At 35.1% G+C, this 17,523-nt stretch overlaps 1 protein-coding gene and 1 pseudogene across 1 annotated transcript in view; one reads left to right on the forward strand and one right to left on the reverse strand.

The window, feature by feature from the left end:
* The window catches only part of RADX (RPA1 related single stranded DNA binding protein, X-linked), an 82,788-nt gene that overhangs the window by 3,454 nt on the left and 61,811 nt on the right, over positions 1-17,523 (forward strand). Inside the window, exons 2-6 of the mRNA XM_035006635.1 lie at positions 5,767-5,909; positions 7,039-7,231; positions 16,169-16,277; positions 16,471-16,562; positions 16,670-16,792. Coding sequence (XP_034862526.1) covers positions 5,767-5,909; positions 7,039-7,231; positions 16,169-16,277; positions 16,471-16,562; positions 16,670-16,792 — 660 coding nt within the window. The remainder of the gene's footprint in view (positions 1-5,766; positions 5,910-7,038; positions 7,232-16,168; positions 16,278-16,470; positions 16,563-16,669; positions 16,793-17,523) is intronic.
* Positions 13,178-14,228, reverse strand: LOC118011794 (annotated as a pseudogene).

Raw genomic sequence — 17,523 nt, forward strand, 5'->3', positions numbered from 1 at the left:
TTTTCCTCTTTCTGGAAAGTTCCTTCCCATCTTCAGGTTTCAACTCGAATATATAAAATATGTTAGAAAAGGGTTGTTTAGGGTGCCTGGGTGGCTCAGTTGGTTAAGCGACGGCCTTCGGCTCAGGTCATGATCCTGGAGTCCCGGGATCGAGTCCCGCATCGGGCTCCCTGCTCGGCGGGGAGTCTGCTTCTCCCTCTCCGGCTCCCCCCTCTTGTGCTCTCTCTCTCTCTCACTCTCTCTCTCAAATAAATAAATAAAATCTTTAAAAAAAAAAAAGGGTTGTTTAAATATGTATTCCCTCCCCATTTATTGTTATTGCATCACCATGGAAATGCCCTTCATAGGATTGATAACACTCTGAAATTATTTTTTCTGTTGTTTTCTTTTTCCTCCCACTGATTTATAAGATCCATGAGGGCAAGGAGTCTGTTTTTTTTCACTGCTGTGAGGCATTTCTCCTATACCCAGAACAGTGTCTGCCATGTGGTAGGCGTTCAGTAAGTGTTTGTTGAATAAAGGAATGCATAAAATAAATTACATTAATGGATTTTCTAATGTTGAACCACTTTTATATCTCTATTTGGTCATGGTTGTTATATTTACATACATATTTAAAGTGAATTTGTTCCATAGATTTTACTTTTTTAGGCGGTTACTATTTCAGCCCAATATTGATATCAGGTTAATTAATATTAGCTAGTAGAATGAGTTGGGAAACTTGCCTGTTTTTCTGTGCTTACAGAAATCATTTGTTCACTGAAGGTTTGGTAGAATTTACCCCTAAAACTATTTGAACCTGGGGCCGTGGTCCAGGATTGGGGGTTGAGAGAATGACTCCTTTTCAGTTTCTCATAGAAAAAGTAATGAAATCAATAACACTTCTTCTTGAGTCCATTTGTGAGAGTTGATATTTTACTAGGAAATCTCATTTCACCTAGATCTCAAAGTTGTATGCAGTAGTCTCTATTTTTAAATTTTAGTTTATATTTTTAAAATATTTTAGTCTTGTTTCATCCTCTTTTACATTCCTAGTATTTATGTGTTTACCCTTTTTTATGGTCATCCTTGCCAGAGGCTTGTCTATTAGTATTTAAAAAAAAAACACTTTTAGCTTTACTAATTAAGTCTATATTGGGGAGATGTTTTCTACTTTATTAACACATATCTTTAATTTCTTGTATTTCCTTTGTTCATATTTTTTTGTACTACCTTCTTAAGTTGAATGCTTGGTTCACTTATTTCCTTATTTCTTTCTTCCAAAAGCTTTTAAAATTCCAAAATTTCCCATGGATACTGCTGTGGCTGCATACACTAGGTTTTGAAGTGTAGAGATTTTATTTTTACTCATTATTCATATTTTCTGATTTTAAATTTGAGTTCCTCTTTAACCCTCAAAATTTTAGAAAAAGCTTACTTATTATATATGAAGTCTATTATAACAAGTTTTTAAATTATTTTAAAGATTTTATTTATTTATGTTAAGAGAGAGAACTTAAGTGGGGGGTGGGGGAGGGTGAGAAGGGGCAGAGGGAGAGGGAGAAGCAGACTCCCTACAGAGCAGGGAGCCCAGATGCAGAGCTCGATCCCAGGACCCCAGGATCATGACCTGAGCCAAAGGCAGCCACTAAACCAACTGAGCCACCCGGGCGCCCCTATAACACGTTTTTAAATTTTAATTAAAGTATTGCAGTTCTTATTTTAAATCGATTTTATTTGCCCATTTCTCTGAGAGGAATATTGGCTTCTCTTTATGACAGTGGTTTTGTTCATTTCTCTTTGTATTTCTAAAAGTTTTTGATTTAAATGTATAATGTATAAAATTTTATAACAGTAATATCTTGTTGGTGGATTTTTAGCCTTTTATCAGTATGGAATTTTTTTGTCCTTTCATGCCTTGCATTCTATTTTGTCTTGATAGTACTATTTACTACTGCTGCTGTCTTTTAGTTGGCATTTTGGGCAGTGGTTCTCAAACATGAATGGGCATCCATATCACTTCAAAAGTGTTTTAAAATGCAGATTTCTGGGCCCCACCACCAGTTTCTGATACAGTAGGTCTGTGGTAGGGCCCTAGAATTTGCATTTCTAAGAAGTTCACTGGTGCTAATGATGCTGGTGGTGCAAAGGCCACATCTGGAGAACTGACCTAGTGTACGTATCTTTGTCCATCCCTTTATTTCTATTTTGTTTTACATTTGTCTTTTTAAAGAAATACATAGCTAAGATTTGGGGGTTTTGACCCAAACCAGTTCTTTTTCTTTTAAGAGATGGATTTAATCCAGTTAAATTTAAAGTCATTAATGATGCTTTTGTACCTGTTCTCGCAGAACTACTTTATGTTTACTATACGGCATGCCTTATTTTTTTTTTTCCTTTTGCAAGATTTAAATTTCTTTTTCTTCTAGTGCTTTAGAAGTTATACATTAATTTGTATTCTCCTAGAGGTTACCCTTAATGTTTCAACAAAATTATTTAAACTTTGATTTTTGTGTCAATCTCCAGAATTATTCACAATTTATAATATCTTCCTCTTGAATAATACAAGGTGTTTAGGACTGTACTTAGTCATGATGCAATTTGGCATTTTGCTATATGGGTTTAAAAGTATTTGATTGAGGATATTTGCCATCATAAATGATTTGGATTTATGGGTTGTTGTTTTTTTTTTTTTCCTGTGTACTATTTTTGTCATAATTTTTCAGGATTTAACTATGTTTATAAAATTAATTGTTAGAACCTGGTGCCATTTTTAGAGGTCATTATTTGTGAACTTTTTCACTTTCTTCCATGGATATTGACCTATTCCAGTTTTCTTCTGCTTAAGGCAATATTGATAATTCATATTTTCCTAGAAGATTATTAATTTCACTGATATTTTCAAGTTTAGTGATACATAATCACATATAATCATATTTTTCTCTAGGTTTATAGTTGATCACATTTCAAACATATTTTTGTTTTCTGTCTTCATGGTTGCACTTGTCAGAGGTCTACCTTTTCATTAATTTTTCCAGGAATTGGATTTAACAGTTCTGTGTTTTTCTAATACATTATTTTCAACTCTTTATTCCTTTTTGCATTCCTTAGATTTATTCTTTTGCAGTGGTTTTCATTGTATGGTTCAAGGACCTCTAGAGATGTCCCCAAGACCTTTTCAAGGGATTCACATCAAAACTATTTTCATAATAATACTACTAAGACTTCATTTACCTTTTATCACTTTAATTCTCTGAAAGTATGTGGTGGAGTCTTCTAGAAGCTACAGGACATGTGACATTGAAACAGACTGAATGCCAAAGAAATATGAGTATCCAGCTGTCTTCTATTAAGCTAGACACTAAAAAGATTTACAAAAATATAAACTAGTGCTCCTCTTCTCACTAGATTTTTTTGTTTTGGAAAATAGAGACATTTTTCAAAAATATATATATATTTATATTATACATAATAGGTTTATTGTTTTTAAGGGAGTTAATGAATAATTTTTTATTTCTTAGTTTTACTTTATAATATGGCAAGTGTTGATAGATATTACCCACATAAATAAAAGCTTTTTGAGGTCTTCAGTAATTTTTGAGAATGTAAAGGCTCCTGAGACCAGAAAGTTTGAAAATCACTGTTCCATAACTTGCTATCTAACATTTTATATTGAATATCCAGTTTATTTATTTTCATTCTTTCTTTTGAAAATGAACACATTTTTGTGAATTTATACAGATTCTTCACTGTCTATGTATAGCGTGTAATTTCTTTTTGGATTTGAGAGATATGTATATTCTATGAAGTTTGTGAGTTAAAAACCCAAACTGGGAAAATATTAACCAGGCAGATGTCTGATCAGAGCTAACTCTGTAGACTCAGTTATAGTGGAAGCAGTGGCTTTTAGAACTCTGGTTTTACAAAAGCATATAACTCTTGAATTTATTCTAGTTAGTGAAAGCATATGTGCCTTCATTGACCAAGAGTGTTCCACGTACATTTCAGATAATTCAGAACTGATCCAAAATTCATCTGACCTAATTAAAAAGGAAATCAGTTATGTCAGAGAAAATATTAGGACCTATGATTCTGAGCTATAAATTTTTTGGAAGAATGTAGAAGGAAAAGTATACAAGATATCTGAAGACTAAAAATAGTATGTTTTTTATGATACGGGTGTAACTACAGCATTCCACTTAAATTCTTATTAAAAAGAAATTACAAATATGGTTTTCATACCAAAATGTTGAGTAGGTGATGCATTATGTAAATTAAAATAAGTGGGAGATATCTTGTGAAATAAAATACTGGAATAAATACAAATTCAGGTTTTAAAAGTTGGGATTGGACTATGAGAGAGCAAAATGTAGACGGAATTGCAGATGGAACCTCTCTCTTAACCCAAAGAAGAATAAAATAAAAAATACAAGTTAATCTTTTAAAGATGGTGAATAGCTTTTAAGCAGTTTTTGTATTTGCCAGCAGGCATGGAGATTAAAATTTCAAAGTAAATTGTATGACATATGAGAAGATAATGAGTACTATGTAGAAAAATAAGATGGGATGAGGCATAAGAAAAGGGATCGCTTTTCAATAGGGTAGTAAGGGATAACATCACTGAGAAAGTGACCTTTGAGCAAAACTTGAAGGAGAGGAGGAGGGAAGTCACTCTGGTATCTAAGAAGACATTCCAGGGGCACCTGGGTGGCTCAGTTGTTAAGTGTCTGTCTTCGGCTCAGGTCATGATCCCAGGGTCCTGGGATCAAGCCCTGCATCAGGCTCCCTGCTCAGCGGGAAGCCTGCTTCTCCCTCTCCCACTCCCCCTGCTTGTGTTCCCTCTCTCGCTGTGTGTCTCTCTCTGTCAAATAAATAAATAAATAAATAATCTTAAAAAAAAAAAAAAGACATTCCAGACAGAGGGAACAGCAAGTGCAAAGGCCCTGGTACAGGACTATGTCTGGCATGTTTGGGAAATATAGAACTTACACATATAAAACTACGGTGAGGGCAATACAGAAATATGTCATAAAACAATTCTGTAAATTAAACATGTAAGTGCTTGGTAGTGGGAAAATATTCCATGGCACTGAGTTTCTCCCACAAAATTTCTTAAGGGAGATGAGTTTATTGAAGTATAATTAACATACAATGTTATATTGGTTTCAGGTGTACAATATAATGATTTAACTGTACTATACATTTCTCAGTGCTGATCAGAACATGTGTTCTTTTAATCCCCTTTATCTGTTTCACCCATCCCCCCACCCAGGGAGAGATGAGTTTAGATCCAAGCCTTTCAGGAAGTAATTACCCAGTTTGACAAGGCAGAGGGCATTCAAGATGGGATAGTATATTAGTTAATATAGGTATTTACCTTTGTGCCACGCACATAGTAAGGCATATTTATGTATTAGCTATTTTTTTTAGAGAAAGAGAATGCATGTGCGCGAGAGAGTTGGAAAGGTGGTAGGCAGAGGGAGAGAAAAAGTCTTAAGCAAGTTAAGCAGGCTCTCCACACTCAGCGACCCTGAGATCATGATTTGAGCCGAAATCAAGAGTTGGCCACTTAACTGACTGAGCCACCCAGGCACCCCTATATATTAGCTATTATTATTAAGGATAGCATGTATTATTAAGTTTTGTACGTGAGAAGTATATAGACTGGCCTAGCTGGTAAGTAGAAGTTGCTTCGGGGATGATCTAGCTACCATTTTTAAATTACAATTTTTAAATTACATGACATATTAAGTAGGATTTTTTTTCTATTTTATTTTTTTATTCTAGATACCAAAATAATTTCCCTGTCTCACCTTGAAATGACCTGGGCTAACAGAAGGAATTTTCCTGCATTGCTTGTGAGAATCTTACATAAATCGAAACTGCGATACTATGGAAAACCTGATAAAAAGATGATTGAGCCGTACCAGGTATAAGTAATGACAAGATATTACATGTTAATGTAATAGTTATAGATTATAGCTTATAGACCTGACTCCATATTAGGATAATTTATGTTCAAATAATATTTTATAAGTTTAATTTAATAATTTTTAAAACATACATAAATGTATATTTCAAGGTATTTTTCTATAACTTCTTACACAAAAAGAAATTCTTTCTGTATTGGTACCTTGTAGTTCCCTGATTCAACTGGTCTCCTTCACGCTTTTTTCTGTATCTTCAGCCTTTTCTTCTCTACTGTGCTTTCTGCACCAGCATAGAGACATACTCTAGTCTTTCATTTTAAAAAAATACAAAAATCTCCTTTGACCTCAGGACTCCTCTATTCCCTCTCTTCTTCTCTTCTGGCAAGCTCCTTGGAGAAGTAGTCTCTGCTAGATGTTTTCACTTTCTTACCTCCCATTTACTTTTCAACACAATTAGTTTGACTTTTTTCTTCAGCTGGTCACTCACTAGAGACCTTCTAATTGTCAAATCTAGCTGATACTTTTCTGTTATCTTGACTCTCTGTGCCACAGAATGTCAGTGAGAACTACCTTCTTGATTTCTGTCCTGTTTGGTTTCTTATTTAACATTTTACCATATTTTCACATGTTATCAAGAATTATTTTAAGTGTTTTATTAAGCCTTCATTATAACAGTTATACATACTTTGAGGGAATTTGGGAAATGCAGAAAGCTATATAAATAAAGCTGGTAAGTAATATCAACCCAAATTCTACCAGAGCCACTATTAATATCCAAGTGTTTTATTCCCTTTTTTGTATGTATATATCATGTCTACATACATACATAACATATATATGCACATATCTCACATCTATGTGTATATGTATGCATATCCTGTATTGCATGACTATGTCGTATATTAAATTATCTTACAAAATGGAAATCATATTGTACATACAATTTTGTATCACTTAACATTTCCTTAAGTATTTTCTATCACTGAAAATCATAACTTTTCATAGTTACAGATTGTATCATAACTTATTCAGTCATTCCCCTATAGTTTTGCTTTCTTGTTCTTAAAATGAGAATGCCCTGAGATAAAAGTAACAAATATGCATGTGCTATTTCACTCTTTTTTTCTAGACCTTTTTAGAAGTTGCTGACAGTTCAGGCACGGTGTCTGTGATTATGTGGAATGCCCTGTGTCCTGAATGGTATAAAAGTTTGCGGGTTGGTTTAGTTCTTCTGCTTCAGGATTATTCTGTTAAAAAGAGTTACCCATTCAGGATGCAGCCTCTACCGGTGGATCCACAGATCAAACTAATTTCTACAATGGGTTAAGTATTCGATAAATTTACTGTTTTATGGCTATTTTGTTTGTATAAACTTGTAAAGTACCATATCAGCCAAAGGCTCCTAAAAATTGCTGAATCTGTTAGAACGTGGGGAACTTTTAAATTCCTTTACTATACAAATTTTAAGTAATCACTTAATAAATTATTTATTATTGCATTTACTAAGAAATAGTGTGAGATATTTATTGTTGATTAATGAATGAGCTCCACTTAGGATATACTTTTTTTGTTCTATTTTTGTATTATAATACTAAATTAATGACTTGAATATACTTTTCTGTTACTGTAAGGTGCTATTCAAAAAGGCTTTTGTCAGCGTTTTACTTTGAAATAATTTCAAACTTGGGCGCCTGGGTGGCTCAGTTGGTTGAGCGACTGCCTTCGGCTCAGGTCATGATCCTGGAGTCCCTGGATCGAGTCCCGCATAGGGCTCCCTGCTCAGCAAGGAGCCTGCTTCTCCCTCTCACCCTCCCCCCTCTCATGTACTCTCTCTCTCCCTCTCATTCTCGCTCTCTCAAATAAATAAATAAATCTTTAAAAAAAAGAAATAATTTCAAACTTAGGTAAAAGTTGAAAGAATAGTACAAAGAACGCCATATACCCTTTACACGGATTCAACAGTTGTTAACATTTACCTTTACTTTATCATTCCCCACCTCTCTCTCTCTATATATTTGTCCTCTGAAACATTTGAGAGTAAGTGGCAGCCATCACACATACCCCTTTACCTCAGAACACTTCAGTAATATTTCAGTGTGTATTTCCTAAGAACAGGAACATTCTATTCTATAATCACAGTACAGTTATCAAAATCAGGAAATTTAAAATTGATAAATTGCTGTTATCTAGCCTGCGGTCAGTATTCAAATGCAACTGAATTGCTGCAATTTTGGAAAGGCTCTTCCTAATTAGTATTGAAATCAAAGTTTTGACATCTTGGCATCATGCTAAATATTTTTGGAGCATTACAATTATTAAGTGGTTGTTTTCAGATGGGGATATGAATTTTTTGCCTTTCCGTTTTTCAAAATGGTAGATTATATCACTCAAGTTTAAGTATTGTTTTTGGCTCATACTAGTTTTATACTGGACCTGTAATTCTATGTATTTTAAATTCCCTACTAATACATTAAGCTAAATTACTTGGAGAATGTGCAGATAATATGGCCTTTGTTCACTGTGTCCTTAAATACATGTTTATTTATGAAAATCTCATATGATTCTTTATTAAAGTCTTAAGGATTTGGTAGACATCAATCATGTCTTGCTGGATGAATAAGTCATTACCTAGTAGTTTAGTATAATTAGTCCATTATCTCATTGCTCTTTATTATAGAAAGGTAAGAAATTAAACTGATACTGATGTTGGGACTTGAGAATACAGGAAAAAACTGGCAAAAAGCTAATTTGCAACATGTATTATTATGTCTGTCAATTTGTAAATTCTTTCCACAACCAAGCATGGAAAAAAAATGCTTTAGTAAAAATTGAGACATTTGTCAATAACAGATAAGGTAAGGAAATTTGTTGATGTCACTTAATCACTGGCACAGTGAAAAGTAAAACCTAGTTTTTCTGACCCCTAACCTAGTGTTCTTTTTATGAGATACACTGTTTTTCTGGTGTAAAGAGAATTCATTTAAATCACAATTTTTACACGGCTGTGGGCAAATCTAGAAATGTGTCTGGTATTAATAGCTGTTTCTAAACCTTAAAAACATATGGAAAGTAGAACAATAGATAGCATGTGGTCAATAGATAAACAGCTACTAAAACTTAACACTGAAATTGAATCAAGCAGTATGCTACCTCTGCTATATAGAATTACAGGGCCAGATTTTCATAATGGAAACTCCCTTTAGACATGAGAGGCTATTTATACTTTCAGGTAAATAATTGCAAATATAGAAATTATTTTTTAAAATGAGAGGCTTAGATGAGAATATACTGAAAATGTTTCTTTTAGTCTTTAAAACAGTTTTACTTTTTACCAGTGTTAGCATCAGTCTACTTTATCCCATACCTTTTTAATAAGGAATAGGACTTTTCCCCTCTTTATCAGGGGTCAGCGAACTATTTCTATAAAGGCAATATAGGTTCTGTCATAAGTACACAGTCTGCCTTTATAGAGTGAAAGCAAACAGAGGTAATATGTAAGGAATGGGCATGGCTGTGTTACAGTGAAACTTTATTTGCAAAAACAAGCAACCATCTGCAGGCTATAGTTTGCTGAGCCTACACATATATGCAGAGCTCAACCCTGGCTGGACATTACTATCGCTTGGGGAGCCTGAAAGAACCATAGGCATGCCAGGTTCAGAGATTTTGATCTGGTTACTCTGAGGAGGGAACCAAGACATTGATGTGTCTTTAAAAATCCTCAAGCGATTCTAATGCACAGCTAGAGTTGAGAACTACTGACTTATGATCTTTAAAAAGCTCAAATGGATTAATGATCTTTTGAAGGGAAATGACAGTTTTGTAAACCATGCTAGACACAAGAGATACAAAGATAAGTAATACAGCGTTCTACCCTTAAAAAATTAGTCTAACAGGGTAATATATTACACTGTATGTTAACTAACCAGAATTTAAATAAAAACTTGAGAAAAAATAGTCTAATTACAGTTCATTAAGATGAACAGATTACAATAAAATGAAGGATTAATGACAGTAAAAAGTAAGAAGATGTGATGAACAAAAGGGGAGAGGAAAGGAACAGAAATGTAGTTGAAGAAAGAATGAATGGTCAGGAGAATGGGAGAATGAGTTGGATAGAAGAAAGTGTGAGTGAGGATTACAAATAATACCAGGGTAGTTTAAATGTTATGAGTAGGATAAATGAGAAAAAGTATATATTGGGGGCCAGGGTTGGTCAGTAAGGGAATAAGGGTTTGTGGTACCATCACTGCCTTCTAGGTATTGATGTTGAAAGACAAACTATTGGGGTAATTGATCTTGGTTTATTTTTTCATATTTACATGTGTAGTTCCAAGTTACAGACACTAAGATACAATTTTTTTTAAAGACCAAATAAATGGAAGCCTATAAAGGTGAAAATTCTCTTGTAAAACATAGGATATATATATATATATATATATTTTTTTTTTTTTTAAGATTTTATTTATTTGACAGAGAGAGACACAGCGAGAGAGGGAACACAAGCAGGGGGAGTGGGAGAGGGAGAAGCAGGCTCCCCGCTGAGCAGGGAGCCCGATGCGGGGCTTGATCCCAGGACCCTGAGATCATGACCTGAGCCGAAGGCAGATGCTTAACGACTGAGCCACCCAGGCGCCCCAAACATAGCATATATTTGCTAGTAATGTATGGTTTTGTATATTGTCATTTGGCATATAATTCTGTCCTACCTTTTATCAAATAGTATTCAGCTAGCATCCCAAATAAACATTTTAAAATCTTGAGATTTTTCAAACTGTATTGTATAATACCCACTGAGGTAATAGCATCAAGTATTTGGGGTTTTGGTGGGAAGGGGTTATTTATTTCATTCAAAATCTTAGCATTTTGGAGCTGGAAGGGAACTTAAATATAATCAGGTAACTATGACTATGAAAGTACTTTGTAAAATGCAAACTATTTTGTAGGTGCAAGGTAGTGTCATGTAATACAAACTTTCCTCACTTATATATGAAAAGACTGAAACTCTTAAAGGTAAAGTAAATTTTCTAATCACATGGATGCTAATAGGCAAGATGAGAAATCAAGTATCTTCATCCTGGTTTTTTTTTTTTTTTTTTGAGACAGAGAGAGAGCATGCTCGAATGTGGGGGGGGGAGGGGCAGAGGGAGAGAGAGAATTCCAAGCAGGCTCCACACCCAGCACAGAGCCTGATGTATGGCTTGATCCCAGGACCCTGAGATCATGACCCAAGCCGAAATCAAGAGCTGGATGCCCAACTGACTGAACCACCCAGGTGCCCCCTCTTCATCCTGTTTTAATCTTTGTTTGCTAAACAGCAAATTCTTAGAAAATATTACCTACTGCATAAAAGGGGATAGAAAGCCCTCTAAATAAATAGAGAAATAGCCCATGTTCCTAGGTAGGAAATCAGTCTCAATTTCATAAGTATGTCAAGTACCCCCAAATTGATCTGCAGATTCAGTGCTATTCTGTAAGATTTTTTTTTTTCCGGAACTGACAAACTGACTAAAATTTATATGGAGGCACATAATTATAGAGACTAGTCAAGACAGTTCTGAAGAAAATAAGGGGCTGTAGAGAGAGTAAAGACTTCTCCTACAAATGTCATGAGTTATTATAAAAAATTTATGATCATGTAATATAGACAAACTGACCAGTAAATCACAATAGATCAAGAAATAGCCCTAAACACACAAAAATTTGATATGACAGGTGTGCTATACAGATCATCAAGGAAGGAAGAACTATTCAATAAATAGTATTGGAAAAAAAAATTACATACTTGAGAAAAAAAATGACATTATATCCCTATCTTATACCGTATAAAAAGTCAATTCCATATATAGCAAATGTAAAAGGCAAAACTTTTAGAAGAACTTATAAAGAAATATGCATTTGACCTTGGAATAAGGAAGGATTTCTTGGATAGGACACAGGAAATAGCATTTGTAAATGAATGATTAATAAACCCAACTTACATTGAAATATTTTTTGGGGTTTCAATTTATCTTTTTATTATAACATGAACTAAATTTAAGAAATTAGTCTTTTGACTTTATTTCCCAGAGTTGTTGGATCTAAATGACAATATAACTCATTATGAAAATATACTGAAAAATACAAGAGCTGATGTAAAATGGTTATCAAGGTTCCAGGTATCAAGGGATTAGAGAAAGTGAAGAATGAAACCAGTCAGGCTGCAGCCTGATAGATGCAGGATGCGCTGGTTTAGCAAGGTGCCATCAAGGCATAGGAAGATCATCAAATGTGTGGTGATAAGTCACAGCATGAGAAACATCTCCGTCAGGCAACTTCCTACCCTTTTTTGTTTGGTAAATTGAGTTTTTCTTCATTTAATAACTTAGGATTCTCTTAAACTAACATTTCAAAATTAAAATAATTCATCAATGGGGCGCCTGGGTGGCTCAGTTGTTAAGTGGCTGCCTTCAGCTCAGGTCATGATCCCAGGGTCCTAGGATCGAGCGCCACGTCAGGCTCCCTGCTCAGCGGGAAGCCTGCTTCTCCTTCCCCCACTCCCCCTGCTTGTGTTCCCCCTCTCACTGTCTCTCTCTCTCTCTCTGTCAAATAAATATATAAAATCTTAAAAAAAATAATTCATCAAACAGGAGTCATTTTTATAGGTAAGGTAAATCACAGGATAATGTATTAGGAAAATTTTGTTCTTTTTAAATCAGAAAGCCTTCAAGTGGTCAGGGATTGATGGAGTGGGGATGACAAATGTACATTTCAGATTTTCATCACCAATGAAAAAATAAAGCATTTTTATAGACTTAAAACTGTCAGTGCATTTAGATTTTGGTGAAGGAAAATTTAAAGTACCTCTACAATAATACAGTGTTAATAAAAATTGGCCATGTACTGAGGTCATTTTAGTGAGCTACCATCATGTAAATATAAGAAAGGTAATTTCTTGATCCAAATCAGTGAAATTGTAAAAAAGATTGTCTCTAGAGGACATTTTTTGAGAACAGTGCTTTTTCAGACACATTCTGATATTCAAATTCACTTTATAGCACAATTATAGATTAATCTTTTAATTAATTTTTTTTTATTTTATTTATTTGTTTGTCAGAGAGAGAGAGAGCACACAAGCAGGGGGAGCTGCAGGCAGAGGGAGAAGCAGACTCCCCACTGAACAGGGAGCCCGATGCGGGGCTCGATCCCAGGACCCTGGGATCATGACCTGAGCCAAAGGAAGACGCTTAACTGACTGAGCCACCCAGGTGTCCCTAATTACATTTTTCTTAAAAAGCTGTGAGATTTCTGTTTCTTTGGGAGATATTTTCACCACTGCATTGTTCAGTTCCACAGGTTAAGCTTTCTTCATTATTATTAAGAACTTCATACATGTTAGAGATATTGCTGTTCATTGCTTTCTCGTCTTTTCAAAAAGACACAGGGAGACTTGCTAGACTAAAGCTGGCATGCAGCAAGAATATTCCCACAATGATCGTAAAGAAGTCACTCAAAGTACCAATGACATCATCAATAGGCTTATCTTGCCACTCCTTAAAAAGAAGAGCTGAACAAGTTAAAACTGATGTTGTAAAGAATAGGTAACATATTGGAGTCATAATGGAAGTGTTGAATATATCCAGGGCCCTGTTCGGGCAATTAATCTGTGTGCTCACACAGACTGTAAGGCTCAGCAGCAGGATCCAGGCCAGGGAATGTTGCAGCACAGGCTTTCCAGCAAACAGCTCTTTGATAGCAGTGCCCAGGCCCTTAACACAGGAGACTGAAAACGCTCCGATTACAGAGCAGATTGTTATGTACACAAGAATGTTTGTCTGTCCATGGCGGGGTCCAACCACGAAGATTAATATCAATGGCATAATAACCGCAAGTGTTGCAAAGACCACAAAACCTGGATCTCCCTGCTTGTGAGACATTTCAAGTCTCGATCTCCTCTTCTTTTGGAGTGTGAATGACCATAACTGTAGATCCTAGAATACTTACCAAATATCCAATTTTCCCATGAAGATTAAGTGTTTCATTTAGAAAGTATGAAGAAGGAATAGCACTTACTAGGACGCTGAGAGGCCCTATCAGAGTCACTAGGGTGGCTGGTGCACCTGCTCCCATTGATAGCAATCCAGCCCACGACAACCATTCTTTAAAATACGCATGACCACCTTGACCTGCTCTCATGGAGCCTTTCCTGGCAAGTCACAGAAGACTTGTTTTGTTTTTTGTTTTTTTTTCCAAAATGAAACCCCCGCCAATGAAAATGCTGGAGCTCATAGCCAATCCCAAACCAATGTAAAAGTCCTATTTTCCATGCTCCTGGATCATTTCGTTTGTTACTAAAGTTCTTGTGAGTCACAACAGAGAAACCACTGGTGCTGGAGGCAGGATTATGCAATCTTAAAATATGTAAGTTTAATATGATCTCTTTTACGAAAAAAAAAGGCTGGAAGCAGTTAGAGATGACTTATTCATTATCATTTCCTTATAAATAATACTGTTTATTCTCATCTTAAGTTTTAAACCCTGGCAGAGTAGCTCCAGCTCCACTTGGAGGCCAGCCATGCGGCTTCCCCATGCAGCATCCCCCCCACTATCTGGCCCTGGCCCTGGTCACCTCTGCTCACAGGCCCACGCAGACCTCATGGGCGGCCGCCCCTTGAGCTGGGGTGGGGACAGGGGAGGGTAGCACCTTTATCTCAGTACAGAAGGAGATGAGAGCATCTGGGGCTGCCAATTCCTCCATGGGGGAGTGTAGAGGGGAACCTGCCCCCCACGACCTGCGACCCCCCACTACCCCTACATTGAAATTAACTTTTTTTCATCAAAAGACACCATAAAAAGAACGAAAAGCAATGCACACATGGGTGAATGTATTTGCAATAATATAATCAACAAAGTATTAGTGTCCAATATATATAAAGAATTCCTTCAAATAAATAAGAAAAAACAGGGGCACCTGGGTGGCTCAGTGGTTAAGCCATTAAACGTCTTGGGGAGCCTAGGGTTGGAACCCAGTGTCTGCCTCCCTGCTCAGCAGGGAGTCTGCTTCTCCCTCTGCCTCTCCCCTGCTTGTGTTCTCTCTCTCTCTCAAATAAATAAATAAAATCTTAAAAAAAAAGATAAAAATTCAATAGAAAAGTGGGCAAAAGACACAAGCAGGTATTTCACAAAAGAGGGTGCATGAGGGGCTCGTGGGTGGTGCAATTGGTTAAACGTCCAACTCTTGATTTTGGCTCAGGTTGGGATCTCAGGGTCATGAGATCAAGTCCTGCTTCCAGCTCCATGTTCAGTGTGGGGTCGACTTACAAGACTCTCTCTCCCTCCCCCTTTGCCCCTCTTCCCCACTCTCTCTCTCTCTAAAATAAAAATAAATCTTTAAAAATAAAAAAAATTTAAAGATGATGCATGGATGTATCATAAATATATGAAATGTCATTCAACATAATTAGTAATAAGAGAAGTACAAATGAAGACCACAACAAATTGTCATTTTGTGTCACTAAATTGACAAAAAATAAATTTGATAGTAGCAAAATTTGGAGAGGATGCTGATCAATGGGAATTCCTACACATTGCTGGTAGAACTATAAATAGGTTAATTACTTGAAAATAGTTTAGAATTAGCCTGTAGAGTGGAACTTTTGTACATTGTACAATCCAGGGTTTCCCTCCTGGGTATAATACCCTAGAAAAATTTTGCCTGGGTGCACAGGGAGATATGTACAGAAAATTCATAGTGACCCTGTTTGTAATAGCAAAAACAGGAAATAGTACAGATGTCCATCAACACGATGATGGGTAAATGAAATTGTAATATATCAACACCCTGGAACATTATTCAGTAGTGGGAATAAGAATAAAAAAGCACTACATGCAGCTACATGGGTGAATTTTAGGACCATAATGTTGAGTGAAAAGGGTAGCCCTAGAACACTGAATATGGTATGAGTTCATCCATATAAAGTTAAACAAAACAAATAGTATTTTGTTTGGGCAAAAACATATAAATGACAAAAACTTTTTTTTTTAATTAAGAAAAATGATAAAACACAAAATCTAAGAAATGGCTAACCTTTGGTCAAGAGATAAGTAGATATGATAATGTAGGAATAAGTAGAAGAAAGCTATTGATAATGGTCTAGTTCTTAGGGTTAGTGGTGGGCTCAAAAGAGTTCAGTCTAATATTTTGCTGTGTAATTTGTGCACATAGTATATTCTTTTATCTGTATTAAATGTCATATTAAAGTAATATATTTGTTTTTCAGAAATCTGCCTGAACCTTCGAGATCCTCCAACTAACATAATTATCATTCCAGAAAAGCAGGTGAAACCTGAATGGAGATTGCCAAAATTAAATCACCGCTTTATCACAAGGTAGAATACTCATGTAAAATACCTTAAATATTAATTTTTAACTTTAGCCACTGAAACAGTATATTATTATTGCTCAAAATCTACCCCAAATTATGGAGTATCAACTATATAGATATATATTTTCACAATCATAATTTTAGAATGCTTTTTCACTGTTTAAAGATACAATATTTAACAATTTTGCTTTTTTTAGGTCAGAACTGGATGATATGCCAGAAAATCACATCTGTGATGTTATTGGCATTTTAGTTTTTGTAGGAAGGGTCCAGCGGTCAAAAAAAAAAGGTAAGCTTTTAAAATTGAAAGCCATAAAAAATATTTTGGTGAATAGTTCTGTGCTCATATATGCATAATTGTTTACCTTCATTTATTCTAATATCCTATCCATATAGAAAACCGTGAAGATTTTTGGTCATATCGTTGGATTCACATCGCTGACGGGACTTCAGAACAGCCATTTATAGTGGAGTTGTTTTCTACATCTCAGCCAGAAATATTTGAGAATATTTACCCAAGTACTCAATCCAGTATTTGCATCTTTTTATTTTTGGAAATGGGGGTATTAACTTAAAATGTTAAAGTGTGTACTGATTTACAGGGTGGCACGATACTGAGTTAGCAAATTCAAGCAGTGTGATAGCATGTTTAAATTTTTTCTGTATTAATATTATATTTGGTATTACAGATATTAACCACCTTCTGGTTGTCTAGTCAGAATTAATTTGGGATTGAAACCAGTTTTTCAGAAAACAGGTGCTCTTATCAATTCTCATTATTAGCATTTCAGGCATAAAAGCTTAACATTCAGTGAAACTAAAACATAGGCAATCAGTTCCCTTTGTATCCATTTTGAAATTGACTAAGTAGACCACAAAAAAGACAATGAAGACTTTACTAATATCGAATTAACTGGTAGAGGCTTGACAGACTGTGTAATTAAATAATGACAGTATGATTTCATTTGAGTATTAAATTAATATTACATTGGCAATGTTATACCAGCTGGTCAATATTTTAGTTACTTTGGTGTTGACATTTCCCCCTTGCATTTATTCAGATACAGAGGTATTTTTCCCACTAACTTTATTCATTTGAAAACATTTTAGGTATGCTTCAGATCTATTATGATAAGAAAAAAGTATATTTAATACTTTTTAACAACTTCAGTGAATTTTTCCTTATACCAACTTGTACTACTACAAAGCTATTATAGCTACAGTGTGTTATTTCACTGTTTTTTCAAGTG

The sequence above is a fragment of the Mirounga leonina genome, unplaced genomic scaffold (assembly GCF_011800145.1).
Source record: "Mirounga leonina isolate KUSES-001 unplaced genomic scaffold, KU_Mleo_1.0 Mir_101664, whole genome shotgun sequence".
NCBI lineage: Eukaryota > Metazoa > Chordata > Mammalia > Carnivora > Phocidae > Mirounga > Mirounga leonina.